The sequence below is a fragment of the Argentina anserina genome, chromosome 3, assembly GCF_933775445.1.
Source record: "Argentina anserina chromosome 3, drPotAnse1.1, whole genome shotgun sequence".
Lineage (NCBI taxonomy): Eukaryota > Viridiplantae > Streptophyta > Magnoliopsida > Rosales > Rosaceae > Argentina > Argentina anserina.
Window position 1 is genome coordinate 3,605,968 of NC_065874.1, and position 15,483 is coordinate 3,621,450.

At 40.3% G+C, this 15,483-nt stretch overlaps 1 protein-coding gene across 1 annotated transcript; it reads left to right on the forward strand.

The window, feature by feature from the left end:
- Positions 1-6,159: 6,159 nt before the first annotated feature.
- On the forward strand, positions 6,160-12,718 carry LOC126786355 (protein STICHEL-like 3). Its single transcript, XM_050512157.1, has 7 exons — positions 6,160-6,601; positions 7,025-9,294; positions 10,098-10,317; positions 10,609-11,079; positions 11,621-12,098; positions 12,301-12,364; positions 12,463-12,718. The coding sequence occupies exons 2-7, from the start codon at positions 7,219-7,221 to the stop codon at positions 12,553-12,555; spliced, it is 3,402 nt and encodes a 1,133-aa protein (XP_050368114.1). The 5' UTR covers positions 6,160-6,601; positions 7,025-7,218; the 3' UTR covers positions 12,556-12,718.
- Positions 12,719-15,483: the final 2,765 nt, after the last annotated feature.

The window sequence follows — 15,483 nt, forward strand, 5'->3', positions numbered from 1 at the left end:
ACGACTCTTAACGTCGTAGACGCTCTTTATGCGCCGAAGTCTCCCCGCACCTTGCTAAGTTTTAAGGACATACGTGCCAATGGTTTTCACCTCGATACTTATGTTGAGAATGGAGAGGAATATCTTTGCGTTACCTCTGAGAACGCAGGCTATCGCCGCATCTTAGAGAAGATGAAGAGTCTTGGGAATGGTTTGTATCTTACTTCCATTCGGATCTTTGAATCATATGCGGTTGAACGCAACTTTTGTGATTCGGACTCTTATATGCTTTGGCATGCCCGTCTCAGGCACCCTGGACGTGATATGATGATTAGAATTCTTAAGAATTCACATGGTCATCCATTTTTCAAGTCCCGGAAGCGATTGGACGATCACCTCACCCGTGCTCTGCACGGTGAGGCCATGCCGACCCATGCACCGCATGGTGAGGCCGAGCATGCCTCACTCGGCAGCTCCACGGTTTTCATGCCGTCGGTGGCGGCATCCCCTCCTTCACAGGAGCTTGTGATGCCTCCCGTGCTTTCACATGCCTCCATGGCAATTTCTGATGCCCATCGCTCGTTTTGCAAAGCTTGTTCTCTTGCTAAATTTCAAGGAAGTCCTTCTTTTGCTAAGGCTTCAACCGAGAACATTTCATTCTTACAACGTATCCAAGGTGACATTTGTGGACCTATTCAACCAGAATGCGGACCTTTTCGATATTTTATGGTATTGGTTGATGCATCGACGCGTTGGTCACACGTCGCATTGTTATCCACAAGGAATGCTGCATTTGCTAAGTTATTAGCTGAGATCATCAAACTTCGGGCTCACCACCCCGATTATACTATCAAATCCATTCGTTTGGATAATGCTGGAGAATTCACCTCCAAAACTTTTGATGATTACTGCATGTCTATTGGAATCGAAGTTGAACATCCCGTTCCTCATGTTCATTCACAGAACGGTCTAGCAGAGGCTACCATCAAGCGTATTCAGCTTGTTGCTCGGGCAATGGTTATGGGTACTAACCTGCCGGTCTCTGCGTGGGGATATGCAGTGTTGCATGCAGCGACACTTATTCGTTTCCGACCCGCGGCTAACCAAGCGTTTAGTGCATACCAGATGGTAACTGGTTACGAACCCAATATTTCACACTTACGCATCTTTGGTTGCGCCGTTTATGTGCCTATTACGCCTCCGCTGCATACTAAGATGGGTCCTCAGAGACGATTAGGTATCTATGTTGGCTATAATTCCCCAACGATTGTCCGCTACTTAGAACCAACCACCGGAGATCTCTTTACTGCAAGATTTGCAGATTGTCACTTTGATGAGACATGCTTCCCGTCGTTAGGGGGAAATGGGAATGTTATCATTCCAAATGAACGTCAGGAATTGACGTGGTGTGTCCCCACTATGTCTCATTATGATCCCCGCACTGCTCAAAGTGAGTTAGAAGTGCAACGCATTATCGACCTCCAGAAAGTCGCGGATTCGATGCCCGACGGCTTTGTAGATATTGCTAAAGTGACGAGATCAAACATACCCGCTGCGAACGTACCGGCACGGTTGGATGTCCCGAAATACGGGCGTGGAAGACAAGCTCCTGGACCTAGCAACGTTGGCACCGCCCCTGACAGTGGGACGGAGGCCGACGGCGGCACCACCGTACGCCGTGGTGTTGCCGGCGCCCCTTGTGGCGACGATGCCGAGATGGCCCGGCATGGAGCAGCTTCGGCCTCGGCTCCTCAAAGAAAAAGGGGAAGACCGATAAACTCTAGGGATTCAAAACCTAGAAAGAAGCGAATGACTAAGGCACAGCGCGTCATCAACGATGAATCACCATCGTATGAAGTTGTCTCTGATTACAGCTATGTCCATGAATCAACTCAAGTGTTTCCGTGGGACGCTATGGAACCTTGTTTGATGCCAGAGAACAACGAAATCTCAGTGAACTACACAAGTGAGCAGTCGGTCCGAAACCGAGCCACCACATGCATTGATGACGTTTTCGCTTATTCCGTCGCACTTGAGATCATATCTGAAGACGACGTTGAACCTCGCTCTGTAGCTGAATGCGAACACAGAGCAGATTGGCCGAAGTGGAAGGAAGCAATCCAGGCAGAACTTGACTCATTAGCGAAGCGAGAAGTCTTCGGAAAGGTTGAATTGACTCCAAGAGATGTCAAACCTGTTGGACATAAATGGGTCTTCGTTCGTAAGCGTAATGAGATGAACGAGATCGTGCGTTATAAGGCAAGACTCGTGGCGCAAGGATTCTCACAACGACCTGGTATTGACTATGAAGAGACTTATTCTCCTGTTATGGACATCATTACCTTCCGCTACCTTATTAGTCTGGTAGTGTCCGAAAGACTAAACATGCAGCTTATGGATGTGGTCACAGCTTATCTCTATGGGGATCTTGACGCAGAGATATACATGAAAGCTCCTGAGGGACTACCTTTACCTCCATCAAGTGCCTCCAGACCACGGAGTGCTCATGCAGTCAGATTACGTCGTTCGTTGTACGGGTTAAAGCAATCCGGAAGAATGTGGTACAATCGGTTGCATCAATACTTGGTGAGAAGGGGTTACAAGAATGATGAACTATGCCCATGCGTGTTCATACGAAAGACAAATTCCGGATTCGTCATCGTTGCGGTCTACGTTGATGACATGAACATAATCGGTACTCTTGATGAGATTGAAGAGACCGTGTCTTATCTGAAGTCGGAATTTGAGATGAAAGACCTAGGGAGGACGAAATTCTGTCTCGGCCTTGAGCTTGTGCATAGGGCTGACGGCATCTTAGTGCATCAGTCAAATTACACGCAGAAGATGCTTCGACGTTTCAATATGGATCTATGCAGTCCATTGTCTACTCCCATGGTCGTCCGAAGTCTAGATATCAAGAAGGATCCATTCCGTCCTAAAGAGGATGATGAAGACGTTCTTGGTATTGAAGTTCCATACCTTAGTGCGATTGGGGCACTATTGTATCTTGCTCAATGCACTAGACCGGACATATCTTTCGCAGTGAACTTATTGGCTAGATTTAGCTCTGCACCTACGCTACGTCATTGGAATGGAATCAAGCATTTGTTTCGATACTTGAAAGGTTCCCTTGACATGGGATTGTTCTACCCCTATTGCAGAGAGAACACCGCCACGGTATCTCCCCACACCACCGCCGTCGCCGACCCCGGCCTTGCCGCCGTACGCCGCAGCGACGCCGCCGGCCGCCATGGCGTGGAGACCGTGCGCGGTGCCGAGAGCAGCCACCGGTCCCGTGCAGCTCTTTCCCCCGATGCAAAGACTCCAAACAACTTGTTAGTTGGTTATGCCGACGCAGGGTACCTCTCTGACCCTCACAAGGCTCGTTCTCAAACTGGTTATGTGTTTACCATTGGGAATACGGCGATATCTTGGAGATCCACAAAGCAATCTCTTGTTGCTACTTCTTCGAATCACGCGGAGATCATCGCTCTCCATGAAGCAGTGAAAGAATGTGTTTGGCTACGATCACTTGTTCGCCATATTCGTGATTCTTGTGGATTAGTCTCTACAACTGATCAACCTACGTGCATTTATGAAGATAATGCTGCTTGCATAGAGCAGACGAAGTTAGGTTTCATCAAGGGAGACAACACCAAGCATATTTCGCCTAAGTTCTTCTACAATGTTCAACAACAGAAGTTCTTGAATGTTCAGATCAATCAAGTGAGTTCAGAATCCAATGTTGCGGATTTGTTCACCAAGTCTTTGCCTAAATCTACTTTTGTGAAACATGTGAAGAGCATTGGCATGCGTCGTTTATCGGAACACTAGAGTTTGGTAGACTTCAAGGGGAGTCTACATCACATGTTAAGATCCTTAAGTAGTTGGTGCGTTGTGCTCTTTTTCCCTTCGATCAAGATTTTGTTTTACCCAAGAGGTTTTTGTTTTGCTTGACAAGGTTTTTACCGAGGCAACGATGTGTGCACCATGCAACCTAGGCATGCGACACAAGGGGGAGTGTTCCGGGAGAATTACTATTCTACCCTTGTGTGTGTCTTAGCCTAATAGGTTTCCTGTTAGGAGATAGATTAGCATCTCCGTAGTAGATTAGGACTCCGAATCCTACGGGATTGTGGTGTTGTAAATGCCTATATATAGGCCCCCATATCATTCAATAATATACAAGTAATTCATCCTCAAATAATATATGCATTATTGCATTTCTCACTAAAATAAAGTTAGCAAAGACTACAAATAAATTGTGGCTCTAATGTGGGTGTTGATGGTGTGGTCTTTGCCTAAAATCCCCACAAATGTGGCCTTTGCTAACTTTTTTTTTTGTAGTGATCTATATAGTGTGACATTATATATACACAGACCCAATATTGGTATCTTCCAAAAATTATAGGTATGGGGGTGTCTGCCTCTCTGGGATTTGCTTTGTTTGATGTGCCTTGATTCTTTGCCTGTTTCTTTGTCCAGGTTTTATCACTAAAACAATGAAAATCAAACAAGCTATAGATGATCGGTTTACAAGGCTAGGACATGGTATATTATGAGCTACAAAACCAACAAAAAAGAAAAGAACAAAACAAACACTAGAAGTTTGCTAATCGAGCTATAAGATTGAACCAATTAAACACATGATATTGCATCTGGATGTAGGAAATAATAACTACCAGCTTGCTAGCTAGCTCAGAATGGTGAGCATCATTGTGAAATCCAGAAGAGATGATGATTGGTGATGATCGAGTCAATGGTGACACGTGAGAGTGACAGTGATAGTTGACCAGTCCTGAAACAGGGATACCGGTGACCGAAAAAAAAAATTAACCAGAGAGATGCCCTAGTCCAGTAGTCATTTACGGTCATTTATATCTTCTTCTTCTTCTTCTTCTTTCTTATTCCTGCCTTATAATATGACTGGGTTTTGGCCTAACCTATTGGGACCAACGAAGCAGACTATGAGTCACAGTCTCTGCATCGGAATTAATTGGGGGTTGAACTGAAACATTCTTCAACCTGCGGATCAATCAATCAATCAATCAATCAATCAACCTTAAGGGATAAAAGAAGAGGAAGATGAATAGTGAAAGGGTATAAATTGAGCATAAAAATAAAGGGTGGTGGCGTTCGTGGTGCATAATCAAGCCATCAAGGCATGCAATTATGCAACATTATGCAAACCATTTTAAGAAGAGATGTGTGATTGATTGGGAAAATCACTTCAATTGGGGTTGGCTAGCTCAATGCAAAATTTAATGAAAGGCACACTGATATCTTTGACTAACACGAAATGAATTAAAATGTATGTTCAAAATTTTTGAGCATTTGCTAAATTATCCAACTCCTTGTATATTTAATTTAGAGACGAAAGATGCACTCCTAAATAAAGATGATTTTTTCGAAGATTTGTACATTTATGCAACAATGGTGGTATTACACAAAAAGTCTACTTTACGTTTTGTTAAGAAGAACCTATGTTCTTAAGCGGGTACATTTTAAATGTTGAAAAAGAAATAAGTAATGGTGGTACTCATTAAATATGTCGTTACTCAAGTTTAAGTACTCTTAACCATTATCATGATTGTTTTTTTAAAAGTCTACTAACAGAGTTGAAGGAGACAAACATTAGTAACGACAACGCATATGGTCGATGTTTACGCAAAATGTAATCAGACAAAACTTAACTGTTAATTTACTATCATTATCATAAGTTTTGATACGACAAAGTCGTTAAATAACTTATCAGATTGCGACAAATCGTAAAACTATTGTCTGATTTGAGTAATGAAAAATCGTTAACTGATACACATGTTGACGGCTCTTATTAAAATGGGATTTCAATTTCAAATCATATCAGTGATTCCATATCACTTGAATTAATACTCATACTTTCTCTATGATTATGGAAAATGAATCCCCAAATCAGAAAAATAATAAAGTTTGCTTGATCCTAATTGAAATAAACCCTTGTCTAAGTGGCACAAAATCCTTACATTGAAGTTTAACAGAGATTCAGTGTCAAATAATTGAAAGCAGTAAAATTGAAGCTTCCCACAGTCAATGTCAATCAAATTTTCTTGAGGGTCCTCTCTCTCTCTCTCTCTCTCTGTAACATTTATCATGATGATCATCACCATCATCAAATACCTGCTACAGTGTCCCCAGCTATATACACAGAACGGAGCCGTTGTGTTTTGGCTGTTGGTCCCCAATTCGAAAACTTCAAACTCAGTTTTCTCTTAAAACACAAAACTACAAACTCCACGCAATAAACTAGAACTCTAGACCAGTTTTGGTTCCATGCTCAAACAAAACCTCTTTTATAATCCTTTGCCAAATGAGTTCTGTTCTGCTTACAGAGGTGTCTCTCTGTTTATGTCTCCAACAGATCTCACACCCATAACTCTCTCTCTCTCTCTCTCTCTCATCACAAAATGCCCACACTCTTGTTTCTCTCACTACCCTTTTGCTCTTGAAGTCTCACTCTCAAGTTGTGGAGGTGTTGTTGGTCTCTGAAAGCAAAAGGGGACTCATGGAGTGCATGTGAAGCTCGGCGAGAGATCTGGGTGGAGTTAATGATCGAAACAAGTTCACAGCTTTTTCTGATTTTCAGGTGATTGAAGTGTAACCTTTTCCACTTTTGCCTCTTTATGGATGTTACTTCATGTTCTTTCTATCTCAGCCTTGTGTTCATTCTCCACCGTTTTTGTCATAAAGATGGAGTCCTTGGGGTCTTAGAGTAAAAGGGTATGATGTTTTGATTGCTTCTGAGGTTTTGGGGAGATGGGTTGTGTTTAGTTGCTATAGTAGGATTGTGAGGGAGTTGGGTTTCTGGTGTTTTTTGGGGTTTTCATCCGAGTTTAGTACTTTTAAGGATTTATAATTTGGTGCTGTTTGTGATGAACTATGGGTGGTTTATTGTGTTTGAGTGAGAAATTATGCTTTTTGAGGGAGTGTGCTAAATTGCAAGTGTTGTTGTTATATGTTGAATTAGTTTCAATTGAGTTGAAGTTGAACTTTATCTTCTTGATGGAAGGTGTTTAATTGATTGCTGGTGATTTATGGCATTGTGTTCAAGCTTTGCTAGAAAGTTAGTGGGACTGTCATTGGTGGAAATTGGATGCTTTGGTGTTCCATGTATAGATTGAGAGAAACCATGCGAAGGATTTTAATTTGTTTCATAAATTCGGAAGAGATTCTGATACCGGGCAGGTAGTAGAGGGTCTGATCATGACCAGGGCTGTCCGAGATAGGATTCTCAAGGATGCAAATGGGGACATCAGTGATCATTTGCGCAACCACATTCATTTGACAAATTGCATTCACTTGAAAAACCACATGCACAAGCACAGTCCCATATTGGCCAATAGGTCTCTTATGAGGGACTTGGTTGTCCTTCAGAGGTCTCGATCTCTCAGGGACCCTTCTGCAAGCCCTCCTTCATGGCAGTCTCCTTCCATTGTTGAAATGCTTTCCAAGAAAGGTGAAAATGGTCCCCTGGTGCGGGAGGGGAGAAGGTCAGTAGGAAGTGAGCATCGAAGGGAAGGTAGGAGGATGGTGACAAGTTCTCCATCTGTGGCGAGTTTCGGAATATCAAGAGTTGCTCCTGATGAAGATAATGGGGAGAATGATGGATTAGCTGGAATCAGTGAACATGGTAGCAAGAGTGGAGTTAGAAATAGTAGAAGAATCAGAAGAGAAGAGTCTAGTCAGAAGAGCAATAGGACTGATATTTTGGGTGGGAAAGAGGAGTCTCCGCTAAACCATAATGATCATGATTCAACTCATGACACTGTTACCAGACATTCAGAATCAAAAAGCAGAAAAAGTAGTAAACAAAAGGGAAAGCACATTCAAGGTGTTCAGATGAAGACTCTCTCCGAGCAGTTGAATGAAGTCAGGATGGATAGTGATGATTTAGCATCGTCCAACATTCATCTACCTGGAAGACGGTTACGACAGGAAAGAATTGCTGAGGAACCAGAAGTCAGCATTCGAGGCAATTGTAGTGGAATGAGTAGGGTAAAACGGCGGAGATTTCGAGGTGCCAGAAGAAGTCGTGCTTCAGTAGCTTCCAGAGATGTTGGAGCTCATAATGATTTGTCTGTGGCTTCTAATACTTTAGGTCATGGGTCAGCTCATTCGAAGCATCACATGGTGCAGGAGCATGGAGAGGACGAGTATGAGGAGCAAAATGTCACAAGGGCTCCCGGAAACGGGTGTGGTATTCCATGGAATTGGTCAAGGATCCACCATAGAGGCAAATCATTTCTTGACATAGCTGGAAGGAGTTTTTCATGTGGCATGTCTGATGCAAGATTTAAGAAAGGTGGCCTGGCTGCTCATGGCAGAGATATAAATGACATGCCTATGGCCTCGGATAACTCAAGTTCTTCTACTAAGTATGATGCTGAGGCATTGCCTTTACTAGTTGATGCATCCGGATCACAGGAAAGCACTGGATGGGTACACGATTACTCAGGCGAACTAGGCATATATGCTGATAATCTATTCAAGCATGATGTAGGTTCTGAATTTGCTTCTGAAGCTAGATCTGGTGATCAACACAGATTGAGAGGGCACCGCCGTGGCAGACACCAAAATTTGACGCAGAAGTACATGCCAAAAACCTTTAGAGATCTTGTGGGACAGAATTTAGTGGTGCAAGCTCTTTCCAATGCTGTCATGAAAAAGAAGGTTGGGTTACTCTATGTATTCCATGGTCCTCATGGTACAGGAAAAACATCCTGTGCTCGCATATTTGCTAGAGCTTTGAATTGCCAGTCTTTGGATCATCCAAAGCCTTGCGGCTTTTGCAATTCTTGCACCGCACACGAGCTGGGTAAGAGTAGAAATATAAGGGAAGTTGGCCCTGTTAGTAATTATGACTTTGAGAGCATTGTGGACCTACTTGACAATATGAGTATTTCCCAGCTGCCATTACAGTACAGAGTGTTCATTTTCGATGACTCTGATACTTTATCCCAGGAGTGCTGGAGTGCCATCTCAAAGGTCATTGATCGAGCTCCAAGACGTGTGGTTTTTGTCCTTGTCTGTTCAAGTCTTGATGTTTTACCCCACATAATCATATCCAGGTGTCAGAAATTCTTTTTCCCAAAGCTAAAGGACGCAGACATTATTTACACTTTGCAATGGATTGCAACCAAAGACAACTTAGAAATTGACAAGGATGCACTCAAGCTCATTGCATCAAGATCAGATGGCTCATTGAGGGATGCTGAAATGACTCTTGAGCAACTGAGTTTGCTTGGTCAGAGAATCTCTGTTCCTCTAGTTCAGGAACTAGTAAGTTCTTTCTTGTTCTCTGAACTTGTTGCTTTCTTCTGTTTATACATTCCCTTGCAGAATTGATCTGATTAATATGGTTGAGCATTTCTGAAATGGAATGTTTTAAGTTTTATCACACACTATCTTTAACATTGTCAAATTCTGAAATGGAAATTTTCAATTTGACTTGCATCAATATGTGCTACAAAACTTTCATTTGTGGTATAAATATTCACTGTAAAATGCAATACCACTTTACCAATGTTGCTATCACAGATTCACAGTTCCTCATTTGTCCATAAATACTTTCCTTTAAACAGTTTCTGCAGAATCCTCCCACCTCTTCTAATCCTGGTTTCTGTATTAGGCTTTATTATTTCTGTTGTACCTCAGTAAACTTATATCCCACATCCCATTTACCCCAGTTTATCCTCCTTATTTTTGAACCAGGAGAGATAAAGTTTACCTCAATTATGCAATTTGTGCTTGATAATACATCAATTTATGAAAATTTTGGGAACGAGTTTCCCTATGCTCTATGAAGAAGTTTGGAAATTGTATATATGGAAAGTTTACTATCATATAATTCTGTGACCTGAAAAGGAAGTATATTGTGGGTGGCTGGGGATGCTCCTTGATCTTTGTGTGGTCAAACCTGTGCATATCTTGAATTTATACTCAATCAGGCTCTTTATTTTGATCTTTGTGGCCATGTTTAACCACTTACAGATTTCAACTTAATCGAGTATTCTTCTTTTTATGTATCTTTTAGAGCTATTGATACCAACATAGAGTGCCTAAAGATTTATCCTGGTTTGTAGGTTGGGCTTATCTCTGATGAGAGATTGGTGGATCTTCTTGATTTAGCATTGTCTGCAGACACAGTTAATACTGTGAAGAACTTGAGAGTGATAATGGAAAGTGGTGTCGAGCCATTAGCCTTGATGTCACAACTTGCAACGGTCATAACGGATATTCTTGCTGGCAGCTATGATTATACCAAGGAGGGGCGTCGAAGGAAGTTCTTCCGGCACCAACCATGTGAGTTTGGAAAGTTTAACTAAACAATCCATCTGTTTGATAAAAAAAAAAAGAAGCAATTTATGAACTAGTGGTAGTAGTATTCATATTCAGTGTCTAGTTATAGTTACTTATTCATGATTCATCTTTAGTTGAAGTTCATATGAAATCAGTGTTCTTGTCCTCAGTCTTTTAATTTAGTATAATTGATCTTCTATAACTTATTTCATTAGCATAATTTCCAGTTAAGCCCTTGCTTTAATTAGTTTGCCATAGTTCATTCAACTAACAAAACAACTTAACCGGTTGCAGTATCCAAAGAAGACATGGAAAAACTGCGTCAAGCTTTGAAAACTTTGTCTGAATCTGAAAAGCAATTGAGGACATCAAATGACAAGTTAACATGGCTAACAGCTGCACTTCTCCAACTTGCTCCTGATCAGCAGTACATGTTGCCTAGTTCTTCTGCAGGCACTAGCAATCACAGTCCTTTGGCAGTTAATAATGCTGGTCGAAGGGATGTTCCTAGTAACGATAGAGGCTTGCCAACAAATGTTAGAAACGCAGGAAGTTCTGGTCTCAGAAGAAGTTATGCTGGAGATGGTATGGCTAGAGCTACAAACTCTGCTGATGTAGGAAAAGGGAGTGCAAGGAATAGTGTTGACAGAAGCTATAAAGCAATTGAAGAAATTTGGTTGGAGGTGCTTGAGAAAATTCCTTATAATCGCATAAAAGAATTCTTGTACCAAGAAGGGAAGCTAATCTCAGTCAGTTTTGGTGCAGGTATGCTGTAATTTGCATAATGCTTTTGTGAATGGCCTTTACAGCCCTATTTAGCACTTAGATGATAAGCAAGTTAAAAACAGGCCAATTTATCCAGAAACATGTTAGGACCTTATGCCACTGCTTTTCAAGATCAAAGATTGCTGGGCCACTTTTCCTTTCATTTTAAAGAATTGGCAAAAGAGAACGTTTTTCAGTTAGTTTATTACTTGATGTCTATATATGCATGATTATATGGCTATGGTCAAGTCTCTCAAGCTCCACATGCCCCGGTCCATCTTATTCATCCAAATAAGTTATTCACTCATCAATCTTTATTTGAAATGTTTCCTTCTACATCTATCCGTGAACTACAGAATAATATGAATTGTGTCCGACTGTTTTATCCTTTGAATTGAATTGGCCTCATTGTTTATTCACATGACCTGATTCTTACACTATATGCTTCCCAAAGTGAAGTCTCAACATTTTATAACTGTGTGGAACATCTGATTTGCGTAATTATCTGATTCTTCATGTGATTTCAATTGTCTTTTTGCAGCTCCCACCGTGCAGTTGATGTTCTCCTCACATATGACTAAATCTACAGCAGAAAATTTTAGAGCACAAATTTTACAAGCGTTTGAGGTGGTTCTTGGGTCTCCCATGACAGTTGAAATAAGATGTCTATCAAAAAGAGATACCAAGGAAGGGGCCCAGAAGCCTATTATCATACTAGATACCCAACACCTACATTCTGACACCCACGAAATGGGGAAGAGTGAAATTGTTGAGGTAGCAGCTTCTCCTAGGGAAGGCAAGGATAGTGGTCATATTGATAACCAGAAAGAATCTAGTGCGCGGGTGGGAGAAGCATCTATAAAACATAGAATTGGGGAACAAGGTCAGAGTCTAAGCCTTGTCAGGGGCAAGGTGTCCCTCGCACATGTAATTCAACAGGCAGAAGGATGCTCACAGCGCAGGGGATGGTCACAACGCAAAGCAGTTTCTATTGCTGAGAAGCTTGAACAAGATAATCTGTAAGTTCGTGAATCTTTTGAGTAATTGGGGAGTCAAATCCATACTCCCCATGTTACCACACAGTGCTCTTCTTATGTGACCATTTAATTCATAAAATCAGAAAAAGGCCAAAACTTGTACATCTTACAGCTTTAAAAGTCAGCATTCAGACCAATTTCTAGTGCTCTTCCTCAGCTCGTTTTTTACTTGCTAATTCTACAGGAGATTGGAATCGCAATCGAGAAGTTTGATTTGCTGGAGAGCATCCAGAGTAGCTCGTCGAAAGGTAATTCCTGATGGTTTTTATAATGTTCACATAATGCCTAGTCAGGCAGTAGCTTTAATAGTTGAAGATGTAACTTATCAATGGTATTTCATGTGCAGCTTTCACGTTTGAAAGTGAGGACCAGGAGACCACATTCATTGCTGAAGCTTGTTTCCTGCGGTAAATGCCTAACTTCAAGATCTCCAAGATAGTAGGTTTGGCTGGCTTTGAAGGTTTTGTACAACCTCATCTGTATTTCTTGTATTTAAGCCAATTTAGCCAATTTCCTTCAGTTCATTAGGTCAATTTATCCGACAAATTCTTCTATATTGAATAAGAGTATGAGTTATATTCAGTACAGAAAAAGGTCGAAGTTCTGCAAAATTCGAGTCCCTTTTCCTCCAAAGCTCATGATTTTAAACAGTTTCAAGCCTACTGTCCTTAAATATCTTGTGTTTTTGATAGAAAATAGTCAAAATACAAACAGTTCGAGGCGTAGGTGTTTTTATTCGAAAATGATACAAATTCCTGGGTCATTTTGAGAATATTTTGCTTCATTGAACCCTGATTTGCTTTGAGCAACTGTACTTTTTGTCAACGGTTCTGGTATGAGCCCTTAGAATCTGAATCTGCTCTCATTTCCTGGGTTGGCATCACTCCTTAATTAGTACTTAATTGTCATTAGTCAATTAAGCCCAGCTACCATTATCATATACTCACAGTTTCAAACTCCGTGGTCGGTCTTTGAAATTGGAAAGCCTCTCCAGAAAGGAACCCTCCTCAAATCTTCTTTGCTTTTCAAAAACATAGCCTTTCCCTTCCTTTAGGACTTTCTTTTCATGGAGTGATGTTCCTCAAGAACTCCATTTCCCTCCCTACGTCGGATAATACTGCAGTAACTGTGAGGTAAGTTTAAGTGTTTCTATGCTTGATACTAACTATGAAGTAAGTTCTAGTGTTTCTATACTTGAGAGTTTTGGAACCTGAGATGCTTAGGAGCCAATTTCGAACCTAAAATGTCCGAGTTTACGACTCTTCTGGGAATTAAAATGCTTCGTAATATACAATGCCGTTTAGGAAATGGCATTAGATGAAATAATATGCAGTGCTTGTGGATTTTTCAACTCACACGATGATGCCTACAATGTGAACCAAGATTATGGCCTGCCAGAGCTTGGCGTCTTATACACGGCCAGATCGAAGTTCAGACTTCAGACTACTCCTCTAGGTGTTTTGGACTTTTAAGGAATTCTCAATCAGCATTCGACTGTATTGATGTGATAGTCAAAGAAAAACTAGAAAACGTTGGAAATTGCAGCACTGGCAAACTTGTGTAATTGAGTTTGCATATGAAGTCATTCTGTGCTCTTTCATTTTGGTGAGTTGAGTTTCGAGAATTAATCACATTAGCAAATAGGGTACATGTTATGTCATATGTTATGACTTCAATTCGTAATATGATATAATGACGTGTTATAATTCGTGTGTGAATGTGTTTTAGACAATATAGCCAATTCGTTATCATCCTAAATATAAACTCTAGAAGTTTGAATATAAATTTATTGTTTTCAATGATAGTTCTTTGACAAAGAATTCATATTCACATATCATAACGAAGTAATGTGTACAACAGTACTTCACGAATGGTTCATTGGTTGTAGTCCAACGCAACAAGTCAGATTCAAAACTTGAGAAAGATGGTCGGCATAGGATTCAAGTCTATTTTATGAAAACTTACTCGACAACGCTAAAGTCATTAGCCACGAAAAGTAGATTATGAACCATGAAGTAGATGATTAAAGGTACGTGACACAATATGGCTTCGTTAAATTGATGTCGTAATGCATCCTTTTCTGAGAAACGAAACTAAAATGAAGGGGCTTGATACTCAATACTCATTTTTGTTATACGTAGTTTACGATAGTTTATGGACATCTATGACCATATTCATAACTATAGTAATATAAGGATAGTAGTTGTTGAACTACATACACTAGTGAGTCCAAGTTGTCCCAAAATTTGCGAAAGGCTTCCACAATTCGAAGTTAGAGATCCTTTGTGCTTGAGAATTTGAATTGATTAACACTAAAACGTCTAACCTTTATCATTGGATAAAGGTATTAGGTACTCCTCGGTTTGGGGTTTTGGCTCATAGTTGGAAATCAAACTGACTGAAAAAAATTATTATATGTTATCATAGGATTACAGTTCTATTTAGATAATCCTAGTTATAGGCTTATAGCCTAAATCTTTTGACCCAAAACAACATAAAAAGAACATGAAACATATCTTATTCGATTCAAACTAAAATCTCAATGACTAAATAATGCTCCAAAATCGCTAAATTAATTATATTTATAAAGAAATTATACATATAATAATTCATTTAACATATCACATTCTCAGTAAAGATATATTATAGAAATGACAAGTGGGCTGAAAAGACATGAATTATTATAGTTTAATTATTATTTAAATTTATGTCATCATTTGTTCCCTTAAATTTCTAAATTTATCCTTTTAATTTTTATATACATTTTTTTTCTATTTATCTTTTTTTATCCTCATTTTTTTATATTTCAATCTAAAAAATATTGATTTAATTTTTTTCATTCTTGTGATTTAGTCACTTCAAATAAAAAGAGGGAAGATATTGCTTTTGACTAGTTACTGTTCACTTATTACGCCGCAGTAAAGAACTAAAATAGAAAATTAACCTGCGACAGGGTGTACTTTTACCCGTTTGTACTTTGCTTTGTATCTTCCGTTAGTCAACGACAGAGCCAGTGTGTCCTATCCTTAAGCACAGACGAATGACTGATATACCCCAAAAGTTTATTAACGCGCCTAAAAAGATGCGTGGCCCCTCACAACCCAATAGCTTAAGGCAGTCAACCCTTGAATCCAATCCGATGCTGCCTGCGGCAAACTTTGCTCCAATCATGCATATTCCCATCTCCCTCTCTCTCAAGAACCCTAGAATTTTACATCAAAAACACGTTAAAGGTTGAAGAAGGAGGGGCACCCCTAGATTAGGTTCTATTCCCTCTTTTATCTTGCTACACAACTATGGTGCTTTATTTTGTTTGGCTACCATGAATTCTCAACTTTCATATGAATGTAGACCGTAGTTGTGTAGG